The sequence below is a fragment of the Sceloporus undulatus genome, chromosome 4 (genome assembly GCF_019175285.1).
Source record: "Sceloporus undulatus isolate JIND9_A2432 ecotype Alabama chromosome 4, SceUnd_v1.1, whole genome shotgun sequence".
NCBI classification, from domain to species: domain Eukaryota; kingdom Metazoa; phylum Chordata; class Lepidosauria; order Squamata; family Phrynosomatidae; genus Sceloporus; species Sceloporus undulatus.
The window spans coordinates 120304089-120322014 of NC_056525.1; the positions used below are offsets into that span (position 1 = coordinate 120304089).

Genomic DNA, 17926 nt, shown 5'->3' on the forward strand with positions numbered 1-17926 from the left:
AAAGATGTACCTAAGACTAATGGGATAACGTATGCTGTTCTGATATATCTTTTCCCCTTTGGGGTTGCTTGGTTTTCTTTGTTAAATGGTGAGAGTACCAGAAAAGTCATCAAGTGAAGTTAAAAAAAAGTTAGTTTAATGTAGTGCAGTAGATTTAGGTGGAAAATCTGAGGTCTAGATTTGGGAATATGATATATTGATAATGGTTTATGATATTATGAAATATAATAAAAAGGTGTTGTGGTAAAACAGAAGTTATAGATAATTTAATGTAGGGATTTTAGTTTTTACATACTGCTTAATAGAGTTTTATGTTCTTAATAATTAATAGATGTTAGGTTAGATAAATTATATATTATTATGTTCTTAATATGAATTAATTGTCAGAATTGGGGGGTTAGTGAATGAATTAGAAGTATTGTTTCCTTACATTATATGGCTCAATAGAGCAATATGATTGCAATTGTTTCTCCCTCTCTCGTTTACTTTTTGTTTATTTGTTTTATATCCTATGGATGGTAGAAAATAGGTTAGTTAAGGTCACATATTATCAAGTTATGGAAATGGATAAATATTGTGGGGGTTTTTTATTTAAAAAAAATATCCAACACAATCAAAATACAAAAAGTCCATCCATCCAGAGTTCATATCATTTACCAACTTTACTACATAATAAAGGACTAAATTAGAGTCTTGAATAAGATGTTGAAAATATGGATGATATGATGCATTGCTGATGTAATCAATAAAGGGAATCCATTTATCTTTGAATAGAGAAATTACCTGCCTTTTAGTTGGAAGCTCTTTATGGTCTTTGATTTGTAGGGGAAATTTTTATGAGATCTTTGGATTCACATGCTTATGTTGTAAATTGTATATTGAGAACTACTAAAATTGGGACATACTGTACATCAATTGCTTGTTTTGTAACTGCACTAATGATTTTCAGAACTGGAGACCAGAATTAGGCCTTGGGTTCCCATGTGTGGCCTCAGTGTAAATAGGGATGTGAACTATTAGAATGACAGTTATCAGGAACTTCTCCTGCTTGTGCCCACTAAAATGCATGAAGTCTATGATCTTGCATTGTTCACAGGTATGAATGTGGGACAAATTCCCAGGGGCTTAGGCCCAGATACATCCTTGAAAATAACTGCTGCAGAAATAACATGTTTCTAGAAACAGGAAGAAACAGGCAATGGAGAAACCAATAAGCTATCAAGTAGGTATACAAGCAGAAAACAGTTAGCCTTCCACACACAAAGAGAAAATATATTTGTAGGAAATGGGAGTCCAGAAAAGCAGGCAGCTTAGAATCTGACCTGTCGGCGCAGCCAGACATCCTGTCCACAATTTTAAGGGAGTCAAAGTATTAGCTTTGCTTGGCAGACACTGACACATGAAGAGGAAGTTGCTCATACAGTATTGCTATCAGACTTTAAAATAAAGAAGTTCCAGATAATGTTTAGCTGTCTTCTTAATTCTGGTGTTTTAGGAGCCACATTTCCCCAGGTAAAGCTAGTGAGGAAGAAGACCTAAAATCCAAAAGTGCTTGATGCAGATTAATTTATTTGTTTTTGCATGCCTTCATGTTAACAGCAATCATTCCTAAACCTCACCAGCCTGAGTAGTTTTAGATTAAAGATATAAAGAATGTTTACAAATTTCGCCATCCTCAGCAAAAAAAAAAGGGTAATTCAACACACGGAATCATCCTGAAAACTTCTCTCTCTCTCTCTTTCACACACACACACAAACACAAACACAATGGGATGAGAGGAAGAAGTGTCTCATTTCACATAGTGAGTCAGTGGGTGGATGGGAGGAACTTCTGATAACTACATAAGTAATTGAATAAATAAGTGAAGATTTTGCATCCATATCCACAATCCTAGAGGTGCCAGACACATTTAGGTATAGAAGAGTTGCAGGATCATGAAATACATGACAGCTCAGAAATGAAGGTTGGGGTGGGGATTAAGCCTGTAAAGAGTAGATTCTAAGTCAGTTTAGCAGAGTGCCCAGCAAAATATAATGAAGGGTTCCACCTTATGTAGATGGGAGGAGCATCCATTGGGAAGCTGAAGAGGTGCAAGCATCAAGTTTCGGAATCACTGCACTAAAGCATGTTTATTCACTAAAAACGTCTTGAAGAAAATCTACCTTTCCCTGATAAATCCAACAATCCTTTCAAATAGAGAGAACTTCAATAAACCTTTGGTTCTATCTAAGCCATATGTGTTATATTTCAGAGGAATTTATAAAAGAACCAGGCTTTTTTTCCATAATAGTTGCATCCCACCCTTATTCCAGAGGACTCAGTGCAACATGAATTAAGTTATTCTACTATATCCTGACAATAATCTATAGGGTAAATGAAAACAGTGATTTCCTCAGTGCAGCCAGTAAGCTTCATAGGTGAAGCTCATTTGAACACTTTCAGCCTTTTTCACAAGGGAAAATGGTGCTGCTGCACAAAGCATTGGAAGAAAGGCAGTATATAAATATATTAAAACAACAAACCAAGTCTTCCTTATCCAAGCTCACTCTGACTGCTACACCACACTGTCAATGGCATGTGTGTGTGTGTGTGTGTGCTATTTTTGTTTCTTTTGTTTCTTTTCCTTTGCATACAGAAATGCTGCAGACCTTGTAACACTGCCAATCATTAAAAATAATAATAAAACTGACAAAAATCTAGCCCTCCATAGTCTCTAAACACTCCTCCCCTACACCCCTCTTAGAAACTATTTCCCGTTATAGTACTAGAATGGGAGCTTGTGGAAAGTGTTACACTGGACTGCACAACTATTCAATTTATTGGGTGACCCTGGGCCAGTCACACTATCTTATTCTCACCTATCTTCACAGGAATGGTATTGAACAAAAAGGAAGAGGGGACTGTCATGTATGTTACATTGAGCGCACAGCTGAAAAGGCTATAAATATAAGAGAAATGTGCTTTGTTAAATTAGTCATTACTGCAGGGGAGAACTAATAATTTAATAATTTTTCTCCCAGCTGCCAGATGCCTTCAAAATCTGTGCATTTTTCAAAGATGTCTTGCAGGGCATAGAAAGCCTCCAGCAGCAGAAGGCAGGGTTGGAAGCAAGGCAAGGATCAGGGAGGCTATAAGCTTCTTTGATTCTCTTTCAGCAATCCACACTCCCACCACGGAAAGGAGAAGAAAGCAGAAAGAGAATGAATTCACTGGAAATGTGACTCTGGAGGAGAGTTCTACAGATACCATGGACAATTAAAAAGACAACATAATGAGTTTTAGAGCAAATCAAGCCTGAACTCTCACTAGAAGCCAAGATGACTAAACTGAGGCTGGATGTACCATGGCATGACATGACTCACTGGAAAGGATGATAATGCTTGATAAAGTGGAAGGTAGTGCAAAAAGAGGAAGACCACTCTACAGATGGATTGATTCAATCAAGAAGCACTAAGTTTGCAAGGGCAGTTGATGACCAGGAATCTTGGAGGTCTCTCATTTACAAAACTGCCCATAAATCAAAGTCAATTTGGTGACAAATAACAATAACAAATAGTTTACACAGTCCTCTTTTCAGTCCTGCAATGCAAGATTGGGAGGTGGAGCCAAGGAAAGCTATAGTTGTCCCTGTCTGCCTTGGTTTCCCCCTCCTGATGTCATGGAGAGTAGGGAGACAGGCAAGAAAGGAGGATTGTCCTTATTCCCTGTGTACTGAGCCCGAACAGACAGGCCAAAATAAAGCTGCTTCAGGTCACTTTGGAAGTATGCTGTTCAAATGACACATACTAAGAGTCCAGAAGCTGCACCAAAGCTGCGCTCCAGTCCTTAGAACTGGAGCATGGCTTTGGCGTGGCTTCTGGTCTCTTAGGACGCATGGAGCATTTAAACAGCTTACCTCCAAAGTGACCCGAAGCAGCTTTATTTTGGCCTGTCTATTCGGGCCCTACTGGTAGCTGGTTCATGATAATGCAGATGTCCTCATTGTGCACCAGCTATTGGAACATAACCTGTGACAATCCTTCCTGTTGGGCTGCCCCCACCCTACCTCTTTGGGGAAAACAGTAACAGTGTGAATCGGGGCTGGGTAAGGTGGGAGCAGGTCTTGGGTCTATTCAAGGATGGGAGGAGAAATAAGAAGAGGGCCCACTGGGGGCTTCAGACAGTCAAAAACATGCTTTCTCATTTTTCCCTTGCACCTTCTAATATTCTTTCTATCCCTAAATTATAATAAATAAATAACTATTATACCTCCTTCCTTTTTTTTTAAATCCTTGGTTTGTTCTATATTCTTCTCATATCTCAGAATTGTGTGACCATTTCCAGACAAGCTAGTATTGGACATAACTCCGCATTGGACATCAAATTAGGAGGAGTAGCTAACACTGTGGAGGACAGGATCAAAGTTCAAAATGACCTGAATAGGCTAGAAAGCTGGGCCAAAGCTAACAAAATGAACTTCAACAGGGAGAAATGTAAGATACTGCACTTAGTGTGGAAAAATGAAATGAACAGATATAGGATGGGGGACATCTGTCTGAATGAGACTACATGTGAAAGGGATCTAGGAGTCCAAGTAGACCACAAGTTGAACCTTAGTAAACAAGTGTGATGTGGCAGCTAAAAGGCCAATGCAATTTTAGGCTGCATCAATAAAAGTATAGTGTCTAGATCAAGGGAAGTAATAGTGCCACACTATTCTGTTTTGGTCAGACCCCACCTGGAATGCTGTGTCCAGTTCTGGGCACCACAATTCAGAAAGGACATTGAGAAACTAGAGTGTGTCCAAAGAAGGGAGACTAAAATGGTGACGGGTCTGGAAACCATGTCCTATGAGGAAGCTGGGGATGTTTAGCCTGGAGAAGAGAAGATTAAGAGGTGATATGATAGCCCTGTTTAATTATTTGAAGGGATGTCATATTGAGGAGGGAGCTAGTTTCTTTTCTGCTGCTCCAGAGAGTAGGACCTGGAGCAATGGATGCAAGCTACAGGAAAAGGGATTCCACCTCAACATTAGGAGGAACTTCCTGACAGTAAGGGCTGTTCGACAGTGGAACACACTTCCTCGGAGTGTAGTGGAGTCTCCTTCCTTGGAGGTCTTTAAGCAGAGGCTGGATGGCCATCTGTTGGGGATGCTTTGATTGTGATTTCCTGCATGGCAGAATGGGGTTGGACTGGATGGCCCTTGTGGTCTATTCCAACTCTATGATTCTATAATCCAGAATCCCACCCTTGGGGAAAGGTAGGATATAAACAGAGTGTTCAGTTGGTGGATAGATTGATTGATATCACTTACTGTGCCACTTCTGAGGTGTGAGAACTATGATGTGAAGGTCCTACAAAGGTCCTACCATCTAGATTACTTAAAGGAATGACCTTCCAACAACCTATTTATGGTTCTTTAAGGAGCCTCAGCCATGGTCCCAAGAATAGCAGGCCATACATGCATGTAAATTACACTTCTTTCACTTTTATATGATGAATCATTTCAGCACTTTCTTTCTTCCCACTGCAAAAGAATACATGGATTGTCACACAACCTCTGAGCACCTGTCATACTTTGAGACTTCTCAGAGAAAATTCATTTGCTCAAAACAACAAAATATTGGGAGTTTTGCAGTGAAAATACATTAAAGAAAACTGCACATGGATTATCTACCCAGGAATCTCTGTGTTGACACAGCTGTGTAACTTCTATGCAATATGTCTAAAAGTTACATGGTTTGTATAAACTTGTGAATTCCCACAGTATGCTGTGTTGCACAGGGGTGGGGGTTTCTATTCAAGGGAAATTATGTTGAAAATCTTGCCCCAAACTAGTTTCACAGTTATTTGGATTCTGGCCCATATCACACAGACTGTCAAATCTGTTAGTGCTTACTAAAGCTTTAGAAATGTTTATCCTTAAGTAAATAAGTCCTACTTGTAAAAAAAATGATGTGCACAGTGAATATATATCTATACAATTATATATCTGACTCACCCCCCCTCTTTTGAAGAAAGCAACCAAATATAAAATGTAAAAAATTCCTACTACCATCCACCAAAGTGTCTGGATTCCTATTTTGCTCACATCAACTTCCTTCATATGCTCAAAAGCAGGATTAATTGTTCTTTCTGGAACTTATGCAACTCGTTTGAGAAGTCTCACAATCTTTTTAACCAGAAAATTACAGAGGAAAGACTTTTGTTGTAGGCTTTACCTAGGAGTTTCTGTGGGAACCATCGCTCAATCTGTGAACGTCTAATTATAGATCTCAGCATTTAGACTTGCTTTGTTTGATCTGCTGGAACCAGATCCAGAAGAGAACATAATTAGAAATTAGCAACACTTGGGAGACACGGGAATTTCTGATGAGAAGAACCATTTAGATGCAATGTAGCCTTTAAAAATAAATTAATAAATAAATGGTTCTGTTTGGCGCCAAGTCTGATTAGCAGCATAACTCGAATAATTCTTTCTGGAACATTCAAGTAAGTAGAGCTTAAGGGGGAAAGCAGCAATGATCTTTATTGTATCCCTTTCTTATCTTGTACTGTCATTTCCCATCCATTTCCTACTGCTTTTCTGTGAAAGCTGGTCACTGACATTGTTACATTCGTGGTACAGGTTCCATTAGCTTTCTAGCTATGCTAATTATGCCCACAGGAAACCTTCTGTTTCAGGAAAGCGGAGGTGGGGGTGGTGGAAGGAAGGCTATTTGTCAGGCTCAACACTGCGCACAGCATTCCAGTGCCACTACTGTTCACAATTGTTCCAGTGGCACTTTGACCCGGTAACGTAAATTTTCCCTTTGTCCTTGGATGTCAGCAGTGCATCAGACTCAGATAGGAAAAAACACCACAGACACTTCCTTTGTCATGACAGCAGCTAAGGAAAGAGGTTTCATAGCACAAATGCCCTAATCCAAAAAAGAAAGGAAAACAGGGGGGGGGGGGGACCCAGCCTGCTCTGTCACAAAAAAGTAATGGCAGAGTGCTATTTTAGAAGTGAAAAATCTGATTAAGGAAAACAACTAAGAAATGACTTTGACGATTTGCCATTTGTAATTGAGCCTACGGCCAAGCCAACATCTCCAGAACAGTGTCAGTTCTTAGAAAATGTCATTGTTTTTAATTTTCAGGGAAGAGTGCTAGGCCTGTAACTTAGTGATGCATGTCTGAATTCTGACTGTGCTATGCAGCAGGAACAGAGAAGTGGTTCACCAACCACAAAATTCAAAATAGACACCAATTCTGCAGAACAATGCACTGCAGTCTAATCAATAACAGTGTGTCAAAACAAACCAAAGACATCCAGCACTTTTTAAAGTGTACTCTGTTTAATATTCTGAATCATAGAGTCATAGAGTCATAGAGTTGGAAGAGACCACAAGGGCCATCCAGTCCAACCCCCTGCTATGGAGGAACACAGAATCAAAGCACCCTTGACAGATGTCCATCCAGCCCCTGTTTAAAAACCTCCAAAGTAGGAGACTCCACCACTTTTCAAGGGAGTGAGCTCCACTCTTGAACAGCATTTACTGTGAAGAAGTTCCTCCTAATGTTGAGGTGGAATCGCTTTTCCTATAACTTGCATCCATTGTTCTGGATCCTTTTCTCTGGAGCAGTAAAAAACAAGCTTGCTCCCTCCTCAATATGACACCCTTTCAAATACTTAAACAGGGCTATCATATCACCTCTTAACCATTTCTTCTCCAGACTAAACATACCCAGCTCCCTAAGCTACTCCTTATAGGACATGTCTTCCAGACCTTTCACCATTTTAGTCGCCCTCCTTTGGACACGCTCCAGCTTGTCAGCATCCTTTTTGAATTGTGGTGCCCAAAACTGGAATAACAGGAGTAGAGTTTAGAAAAGTTCCTTTCCCCAGAATCTTCACAACTCCTTTGATCTCCCAGCCATGGACAACTTGTATCCAGAAAACAACATACTTACTGTCATTTACTACTTCTTGCTTCTGAAACTGCTCCAACAAATGTTGTGCTCTTCTTTCAGGGTCTGACCCTGGCATGACCCGTGTCAGATAAGCCAAGAGTTTCCGCAAACAAAAGTAATGAGGTGGTTCCTGGAAGTCTTCAGAGCACTGGTCTAGCCATGCTCTCAAGATGGAGGCTATAGCACTGCAAAGAAACACATTATAAAATAGTTAGATGCATAATCAAGATTCTCCAATAAACCTGCACACGAACCCCAACCTTAGAAGAGCTGAAAGTTATATAAGGGAGAAATCTATGATTCAGGACATGACCTGGAAAGCTTGCACTCTTGATAAATCTTGTACCTTGTACCACTATGTTTCCATCACCAGAATAAGCCTTGGAGTCTAAATCCAATTATCAGTCCCCATTAAATTAGACTCACTGAATCGATGGGAATACAAAAGTATTTGATCTATCCTTCACAAATTAATTTACTATGTCTACTTTGTTCACAACTGGCAACTAGATTTAGGAATGGGTTTTCTTCTTTAAAGAGACCACAGATTTTGCAAATCTAATTGGCCCTCAGTTGTATCCATCAGAAACATTTAAAAAAATTAGTTTAAAAACTAAAATAGCCATGAAAAATTAACTATCTAAACAATATGTGAAAATATCCTTAGTATTACGTGATCAAACTTCCTTATGAGAGTTATATATTGATTCTTTCCAAACATAATTAGAACACCAGCTTTTCTGAATTTTCAGCAGAAATGTTCTGCACTTTGAGATAGCTATTACAGAAATGTTTCCTTACAATTTACGTTATTTACATTGTCATATGACTGCATTGTTATGACCCAAATATTTTGAGTGTCTCCTAGCTGCCCAAGTCCACTAATCAATGAAGCAAAAGCTCACTCTCTTAGCCAACAGAGAGAGGACTGTTAGAAATGGTATCATCTTTTCCTATTTCAAATACATTTGTGCTGGAAAATGTACAGATTGTTGGTTGTTTTTATGGGAAGTGAAACAGCATATATTTTAAACACCATATTATGTTTTGCTATGATGATTACCAGTAGAATAATTACCAAGCAGATAATGATGTAATGGCAATCAGGAATCAAGATTTTTCATGATTTTAAAAAAGTTGTGAAGGTTCTCTAGAAACATTACTGATGTCCCAAAAATACAAATTACCCATCACAAGCCCAGAAATGTCCAGTCTTCTCAGTACATGCTCTGATAATATTATTACAGGGTAATGTTCTGACATGTGTACGTTATGCTTACATGAAAGTTTGGCAGTCTTTGTCTGCTTGCTTATTTCATTGAAAAAACTATGTAGAATGATAAAATATCCTAGAATTTTACAGTTCTGGTATCTTGCTGTGGAAATAAACCCTAGTCTCCACATTCATGATTCTAGTACATGGAAGTATCTAGCAGATAATTTTTTTGCCCAAGGGATCCTCCAAGGACTGGTTGCCCAAAAAGGATAAAAATTTAAGACACAGGAAGTGGTTTGGAAGTCCACATCTGGTTTTGAAAAACAGCTTTTAAAATAAATAAATAAATAAATAAATATTGCAGAGTGGGCTTGCAACCTATTTTAAACGTGAATTTCCACTTTTAATGCAATGCACTATCATCTTTGGCTAGGAAAAAAAGAATTCAGAGGAGTCTAGGAGTTTTGAAGGGATATATATATATATATATATATATATATATATATATAATATTGGGGGACTACACTTTGCTCACTTGTGCTCACAGTTGGCTTGAATCCTGTTAACCAGTTAGGATTCCATAAGCTAGGCTTATGACCTTATAACTATTCACATTTTATGATCACGGTACAACTGCCATGCTTGTCAATGCCCCCAAAATTCACCTTAAAAGCCAGACAGCTGTCCCAAACTACAGAGTACTGGCAAGCTGGGTGCTGCAGGATGACATGACCAGCACCCTCTTGTCAGTGAGCAACAATGCAAGGAACAGAAGCAAGGGCCCTTGTGGGGTCCTGTCACAATTCTTTGTCACACTGTTGCTCACTGGGAGGGGGGAAGGCTGAAAATGTCATCCTGCATTGCCCAACTCACATGTGCCACAGAACTCCATCACTTAGGTTAGCGGACTAGGTTTTAAGGTGGGTTTCAGAATATCATAGCTATGCCTCTGATACAGGATCTCAGCCTCCATTATAAAACAGCATACTTTTAAAAAATATTGACAGGCTAAGGCAGTGATGGCAAACCTTTTAGACACCAAGAGCCCAAACTCAAAGGAGTTCCCACACTGGGTCCCAGCTGGTTCTGGGGTGGACTTCCTTGGGGTGGGACATCAGGGGGGCAGGACTTCCATCTTCTGAAGGCGGGACTTCTTCCCCCCATTCTTACAGGCCTTTAGCTACCTCTCCAGAGACAGCTGAAGTCCCAAAACTGCCGGGAAGAGGAGGAACCCTCCTCCTGCCCTCAAAAATGGCTTCATTTCTGGCACGCATGCCATAGGTTCACTACCATGGGGCTAGGGACTCTATGGACCTTAAAAATAGCCTTGAATCATCCCATGTGGCCCGTATTACACACTTTTCCCAACCTTGGCCTATTGGGTGGGTTTAGAGCTGATCAACATTTCCTAGAAACAACAGTCATTTGTTATCAATGCATACTGCAACAACTTCAGAGAAGTGCACAATTACTACAAATATAACAATGCAGTGTATCTTAACATTTACATTGACACTTTTTAAGTTTTCATAGACCTGTGATTCTTGGCCTTTCTTTGCCCTCTGAACACAGATGTTAGCCCATGCTACCTGCAGGACTCATAAATTCCCACTACTGTCAGCCATACTTTATTTTATACTATATACTGGATGTATTTGGCAGGAACAGAGACAGAAGGTTTTTTAAAAAAAAGACCAAACAACATCCTCCATAAGTTAGTCATTTATTAATACCACATTTTAATGCATTTGTTCTTGAGTATGGGCCACACATCACCCACCTCTGAATCAGACCCTGATTCTAGACTACAGACAGACATAAAGTATGTTAATGGCTTTTCTTCTGCTGCAGTGAACTTTTCAGCTATAGTTTTGTGAAATTGGCTAAGGATCGTTGACATCTTAATCAAACTACAGTTCTCAGGATTCTTTAATGAAGTGCAGGGAAGTTATTCTGAACCTGACACTATTTTGCAGTATCAAGATGTGCCTAAAGACAAAAACGAATAAGGGAGGTAATGAAATTACTCCTTATTCTTTTCTCACACGGCACTAAACTTTTAAATGTGTGTTCTTTTTAAGGTAAACTGTCACATTATATAGTGTGCTCTTCTTGTAAGATACCATCAGTCTACCCAGTTCTTCTACAGAATTCAGGAGGTAGAATCTATTTTAGATATCAACTGAAGACCTGTTCCCAGTTTTCCAAAATAACTAAGCTTTAAACCCCTTGTGCATCGCTAAAGAAAAATGCAATATATGTACAAACACACTAAGGATCAAAGACAACTGAACCTGAAAGACTGATGTTTCTTGTTATTCTTAGAACAGGAAATGCAGTATGAAAACAAAACCGATACAAATCCAGTAATATTAAATATTTTAAGCTCAAAAGGTCTTGCTGGGAGGATATAGCTATTATAAAGGAAAGACACACACACATACACACACGTCAAACAAGATACACACCAACAAGCCAATATTGCCAGAAGAATGATGGGAAACGATTCACACATGTCCCCTTCTTGAACTTTATGCACATTCCTAGGTAAAAACTAATCTGAGGGAGTGGTTCAGCTCTTGTTCTCTGACAGTAAGTCTTTGTGGGTGTGAGACCCATCAGATCACATTCTGAAAGCATGCCAGAAACATATTAAGTTTTCAGCCTGCACAACGTAAGAAGTGGAAGGAGGCTGATTTTAACGATATTCTCTGAAATCTTCAGGTTTTTATTTGGAACTGAAAATTTCTACCATATTATTTATTTCAGTGATGTAATGAAAACTGAAACGGTTCTTGAAATCTAATTTATTTCTTAACAGATGGTTTGAAATGAAGAAAATGACATGTCTGGCTTAAAAATATTTGTGTTATCCTCAAACTTCTTTTTATTAATGATTACTGTATCCAAAGGCTTGAAAACAAATTTTATATCATGAAAAATAACTTGGATGAACGTTTTAGTTTGTCCTACAAATTGGCTTTACACGCTACAGGGAAGTACTTTGAGAGGCTGGGCAATATTAAAAAGAGGCAATAGCTTTAAAGATCACTGTGGAATGGTTTGAAAGAGGGGTCATGATTCATGGTGTGTAAACGTAGAGCACTTTTATCTCTGGTAGAAGTAACTGCTGAAATTAGTTTTTTGTGGGTTTTTCGGGCTATGTGGCCATGTTCTAGAAGGGGTTCTTCCTGATGTTTGAAGCCAATTGAAATTGTTTCAATGACCTGCAACATTTATTTGACCAACAGCAACAAGCAAGACAAAAATATGTGTACATACCATCAGAAAATGTAACTTCTGGGGTGAGGCCACATGACCTTTCTTAGGAGTAGGCTGGACTTGTATCCTATTTTACAGAGAACAATCCCCTGTTTGAAGAACTGTTGTAGTCCATGTGTGGTTTAAAGATAAAGAACAGTAAGACACAAGAGCTGATGTGTTCTTGAAGTTGTCCATCAGCAGTTAACATCTGGACTGAAAACTATCCAGACACAAAGGCCACTCTCCCCTCACTAGGATGAAATACTTATATACCTAATGAAATCATAATGTTTAAATTTGCATATAGACCTGTAAATAAGCCTATACAAATCATATGCAGATCTATCCTCTCTTTTTTTGGCAACTGCAAGAGACCACCCTCTTGGAACGCACTGTTTTCAACTTCCACAGCATCATACAATGGGGGAAACTATGTGTGAGTTTGTTGTCTAAATGCAAGTGCTATGTGTGTATCAGATGGAAAAGGGAGTTCTCCCTTTCCACTCTATCCTGGAAATGCAGCAAATGAATGTGGGAGTTCCTCTTCATAAGGTGCACAGCTGCTCTCACAGAGGAGTTGAATAGTTCAGTGTTCCAGCTTTCCCTACAATATAATGCCAGTCATTAAGGACTTTAAAAGACAAGCTACACTAACAGCACTTATAGCTTTCTGGCCTCCTATCAGCTGACTGTTGTTTAATCAGTATGTTAGGGAGGAAAGCTTTTGGGGGCAAAGGCTGGGCAAATGCCCAAACCTTGTAGAACTTTTAACATTTTATGTCCCTGAAAACAAAGTCCCTGTTCTTGCCAGGGAAGAGCAGAGATAGGACTCAGAGGCTTCCAAAATTTCAAACAGAATATAGGTACTGTATCACCAAATCTATTCTTTGTGAGGTGAGACTGCACTCTGTAAAGCTTCCAATATGCTTCTCTTTATGTACTGTTCATTTGTTTAAGTGTAATTTATAGTATTTATTTTGGCCGACTATGAATCTTACTCATACTATTGGAAGACTGTGGTTTGCAGCGCAGGCCTAGGATTGGGGTTTCTCAGACAGTAACACACATACCATCTTTTTGTGAGCGAAAGTTTCTAGCCACTGCTATCAGGCTGGGAAGGAGAGCTGGTACATATTGGGCTTTAAAAACCTATGGCTCGACTAGGCTTAATCCATATTCTGCTCTACTCCAGAACTGTGGTCTCCACCCAAAATACAGTTCTTATATGGATATGCAGGAAAACTAAGGCTACATGCTATAACTGGTTTGCCCATCTTAACTAAATTTGCTCTTGATTGAGTTAGAAACAGTTATGAGTCCATAGTGGAAGGAGGATGATGTTGTGGTAGACCTTGGTAAAGTGTCATGTATTGTTTTTATGGGGACTGTGCCCGGACCACTCTTGCCATTACTCACGGTTTCTCTTGTTTCCCATTGTGCAAATGATTATGGCTTGTTTTTGTAACCTCCTTCATTCTCCCCCCATTCTCTTGAGTGCAGCCATTTGTCCCTTTGTCTCCACAGATCAGCCACATTGGTTTCTTTTGTTATTTTACCCTTTACTAGAATGAAAGTTGATTGCTCTCAATCCAAACAAAACTTAAAATGACTCCCACTGTGGGTTTCCCAGGCTTTAAAGAACTTCAGTCAATCTTATTTCACTCATCTCACATTCATTCAGTGTTTGCTTCTCTTAAATTCATTCCTTTGGGTGCAATGGTTTCTGTAACACTAAACAGGACACCATGCTTTACCAGAGAAGAATAAATGCTACAGAGATAAAAAGCAAATACCCCCCCCAAAAAAAAAGTAGTGATTGTTCCAGAATACATTATATCACTTTTTTAAAAGAAGGGGGCAATCACTACAGTTATTTTATTTAAAATAACCTAAATACTACATTTCTACTATACAGATTCTAATAATGGCAAGACATTATTCCTTCTAACAGCTGGTTCCTACACTCATCAATCTGATTATTTAAGTTTCTGCAGAATTAGTACTATAGCAACACTGTCTGCATGTGCCTTACTTAAAAAAAAGGTCCCTGCTAGGAGAAACTTACAATCTAAAATCTATAAAGAATCATAGAATCATAGAATCGTAGAGTTGGGAAGAGACCACTAGGGCCATCCAGTCCAACCCCCTACCATGCAGGAAATCCAAATCAAAGCATCCCCGACAGAGTGGCCATCCAGCCTCTGTTTAAAGACCTCCAAGGAAGGAGACTATCACCTCCGAGGAAGTGCATTCCACTGTCGAACAGCCCTTACTGTCAGGAAGTTCTCCTAATGTTGAGGTGGAACCTCTTTTCCTGTAGCTTGCATCCATTGTTCCGGGTCCTGTTTTCTAGAGCAGCAGAAAACAAGCTTGCTCCCTCCTCAATGTGACATCCCTTCAAGTATTTAAACAGGGCAATCAATCACCTCTCAACCTTCTCTTGACCAATCTAAACATCCCCAGCTCCCTAAGTCGTCCTCATAGGGCAGGTTTCCAGACCCTTCACAATTTTTGTCGCCCTCCTTTGGACACGCTCCAGTTTCTCAATGTCCTTTCTGAATTGTGGCGTCCAGAACTGGGACACAATAAGAAAAGACAATTAAAGAGAGATGTAAGAAGAAATAGAAGAGTGAAGGGAAATTAGGCCTCAGGCCAAAGAGAGTTGAGGTACTGGTGATTGATCCATCATGATCAAGTTCTTGCTCCCACAAAAGCAACTCTCTCTCCCTTTGGGTGTGAGAGTCTACGTCTTGGATTAAAATTAGATCTTGACTCCAACGCTGTTTTAGCTGCAACTCTCTCCACACACAATAAGCCCACAGGAAGATCAACAACCCCAGATAGAGGGAAACTAAGGAAAATATATATTTACTGTTCATTTACACACAGGACAGCAGGATTATGGTCTAAAGCATAAACCATCGGGGCTTTTAAAGCACACATTTCAGATTTTGCTATTATGCAACAAGCACATATCAACAAGTTTCGTATCTGCAGTAACTCATTTCCCATGAAATGCTACAAAAATATCCATTGGGTTTGTGTGAGGAGTGAAAAGCCTTCTAGAACAATTTAGCTTAATTTTATTGCTGGGCTGGCCACAACACACAAAGGTCAAGGGAGACTAGCCCAAAGCTAAGTTGGAGAACTGCCCAAACCCCATTTGGCTCTCAGTCATTTAATCTACCCACTATATTATACACCATGTCTCCTTGGCATATCTGACAGATGGAATTGTCTTATGAGTTAGAATGAGCACTTCTTGACAAAAGGGCAGGAAGAAAAAAATAGCGCTAGTTTATTTTCTGCCAAGTATTGAAAAATCACAAAGCCCTTATGCAAAAAACATGGTCTAGGTCCCAAGTCAGTAAATTTCCCAAGGCCTGAGAGGTTAATCCATTTGCCTGAAGCCACATTAGTCTTTCTGCAAAGACAATGAAGCATAGATATGAGTCCTGCTGATATAGTGATACCACACACATGGATATACACTAATGCTTTTTCTCATTGTCAGGATTTTAGTTTTTTAGAGGCAATGTAGTATTAGAGGTCAGAGTATTTGACTGAAAGCTATACAGGAAAGGTGAAGCACCCTGGGTGACCTTAGACCAATCACCATGTATCTGTCAACTGAGTCTATTTCATAATCCTGTGGGGAAAGACGGGAAAACACTATATTCCTTGCTAGGAAAATAAGCATCTGGTTTAGTGAACACATATTAATTTAATTTTTTAAAAATAATAATTTAATTAAATTTTAGACTGAACTACCAAAAAATGTCTTAGTTTACATCAGCAGCTAAACTGTTCCTTGCACTAGACTTTGTTGTTGTTGTTTTGGTGTGCCTTTAGAGTCTCGAAGGCAGTGGTCCCCAATTTTGCTCTATGAGGGATTTGGACTTCAGTTCCAAGAATCCCACACTATGTTGAAGTCCAAAATCTCTTAAAGGGCACAGTCTGGGGACCACTGCCCTTAGGTGAACCTATTAAGAGGGTTTTCAGGGTAAGATTTTTCAGAAAGCCTTTGTCTTGCCTTCTTCTGAGGCTGAGAGAGTGTAACCTGCCAAGGTCACCAAGTGGGTTTTCATGGATGAGCAGGGAGTCGAACTCTAGTCTCCAGATTCATGGTCCAATGCTCAATCCACTACACCATGCTGGCTTTTCTACACGGGAAATTACATTTTAAAAAACTTTGAAGGCTGGAGTACTATATGAATCCAAACACACAGCCAGCATCTGCTGGAAAACTGAGTCTGACAAATCAGACTGAAAACAGTAGCTGAGATATTATTTTTTGCTTATTGATCTGCTCTGTATCCCACTTTTCTTGCAGGCCTGGGAGCAATCAATTGCCCAAACTCTCCCTGAAACAAAAATATTTTTTGCCTGCTAGTGGAAGGACAACATATAGAATATAATCCTATTTTCCTCAGAAGGAGGTTCCACAACCTGGAAACAGACACCAAAAAGCCCTTCTCACCTCACCCCGCCCTGGGGGACCACAATAGGATCACGTTCAGAAATCAGTATTATTGAAATTCTACGAAGTGAACTGCTGGTCGGAACTATGGTTTCGTGACTCCCCCTCTCCCACATAAAACCTCCCATCTCTGACCATGAGTCAGAAAGCTAAGGCAATTGAAATACAGGGAAAGGGGAAAAGTAGGGTCCTGTGAGCACATTTAACAGTGGAACATCATCATCATCATCACCACCATCACCATCTCTCACCCGCCCTTCCCATGGAATGAGGCAGGAAACAACAACAATTAACAAACAACACAGTTAAAAAGCATCAGTTAAAAACACACATCAATTTAAAAGGATAAAGAAGATGTACAATCTCACATGGACAATCCACATTAAAATCATCTGGATAGGCTTACAGAAGAAACTGATCTCTCTCCTCTCTCTCTCCTTCTCTCTCTCTTTTCAAGGTTTTGTTTTTTCCTATTGCCATCCAGCCAACATAAGCACCTCTATAGCAAATAAGGAGCCAGACAATCATCTGCACTATCCTGCAGGAAATACAACTTTCCCATATCCTCCTAAGATGCAGAAGCTGTTCTCACAATGGGAACCTGCATCTCCAGCTGTTGTAGAGGAATAGGAAGCAGAAGGTGGTGCTTACAGTTCATTTCCTCTACAACAGTAGTCATATTCAGGCATTCAGAATGGAGCTAAACTGGACATGTGAGGAGCATGCTAACTCTGGCATCCTCTTGTTATCATCTGTGCAGGATGGCCATAGACAGAGATGCAGTAGAGGAGGCAAGGCTAGTATGCTACCCTGTCCCACATATTCAGTTTAACCTTATCGAAATGCCTGGATAGGCCTACTGTTCATGTAGAACTGCTCCAAAAAGTGGTATTACAGCTTCTACAGCATCTGTAAAAACTAAGAAGAAGCCTTTGCAACAGGGGTAGGCAACCTGCGGCCCGCGAGGCCTTGGGACCGGCCCCAGCCCGGTCCTGCCGTCAATTGCTGCCAGGGCCTTGGCCTCTCGTGC

General features: G+C 39.8%; 1 protein-coding gene across 1 annotated transcript in view; it reads right to left on the reverse strand.

Annotated features, from left to right (window-relative positions):
- RGL1 (ral guanine nucleotide dissociation stimulator like 1) overlaps positions 1 to 17926 on the reverse strand; it is a 119535-nt gene that overhangs the window by 28907 nt on the left and 72702 nt on the right. The window contains 1 exon segment of the mRNA XM_042465145.1: positions 7937 to 8121. Within this exon segment, the coding sequence (XP_042321079.1) occupies positions 7937 to 8121 (185 nt within the window).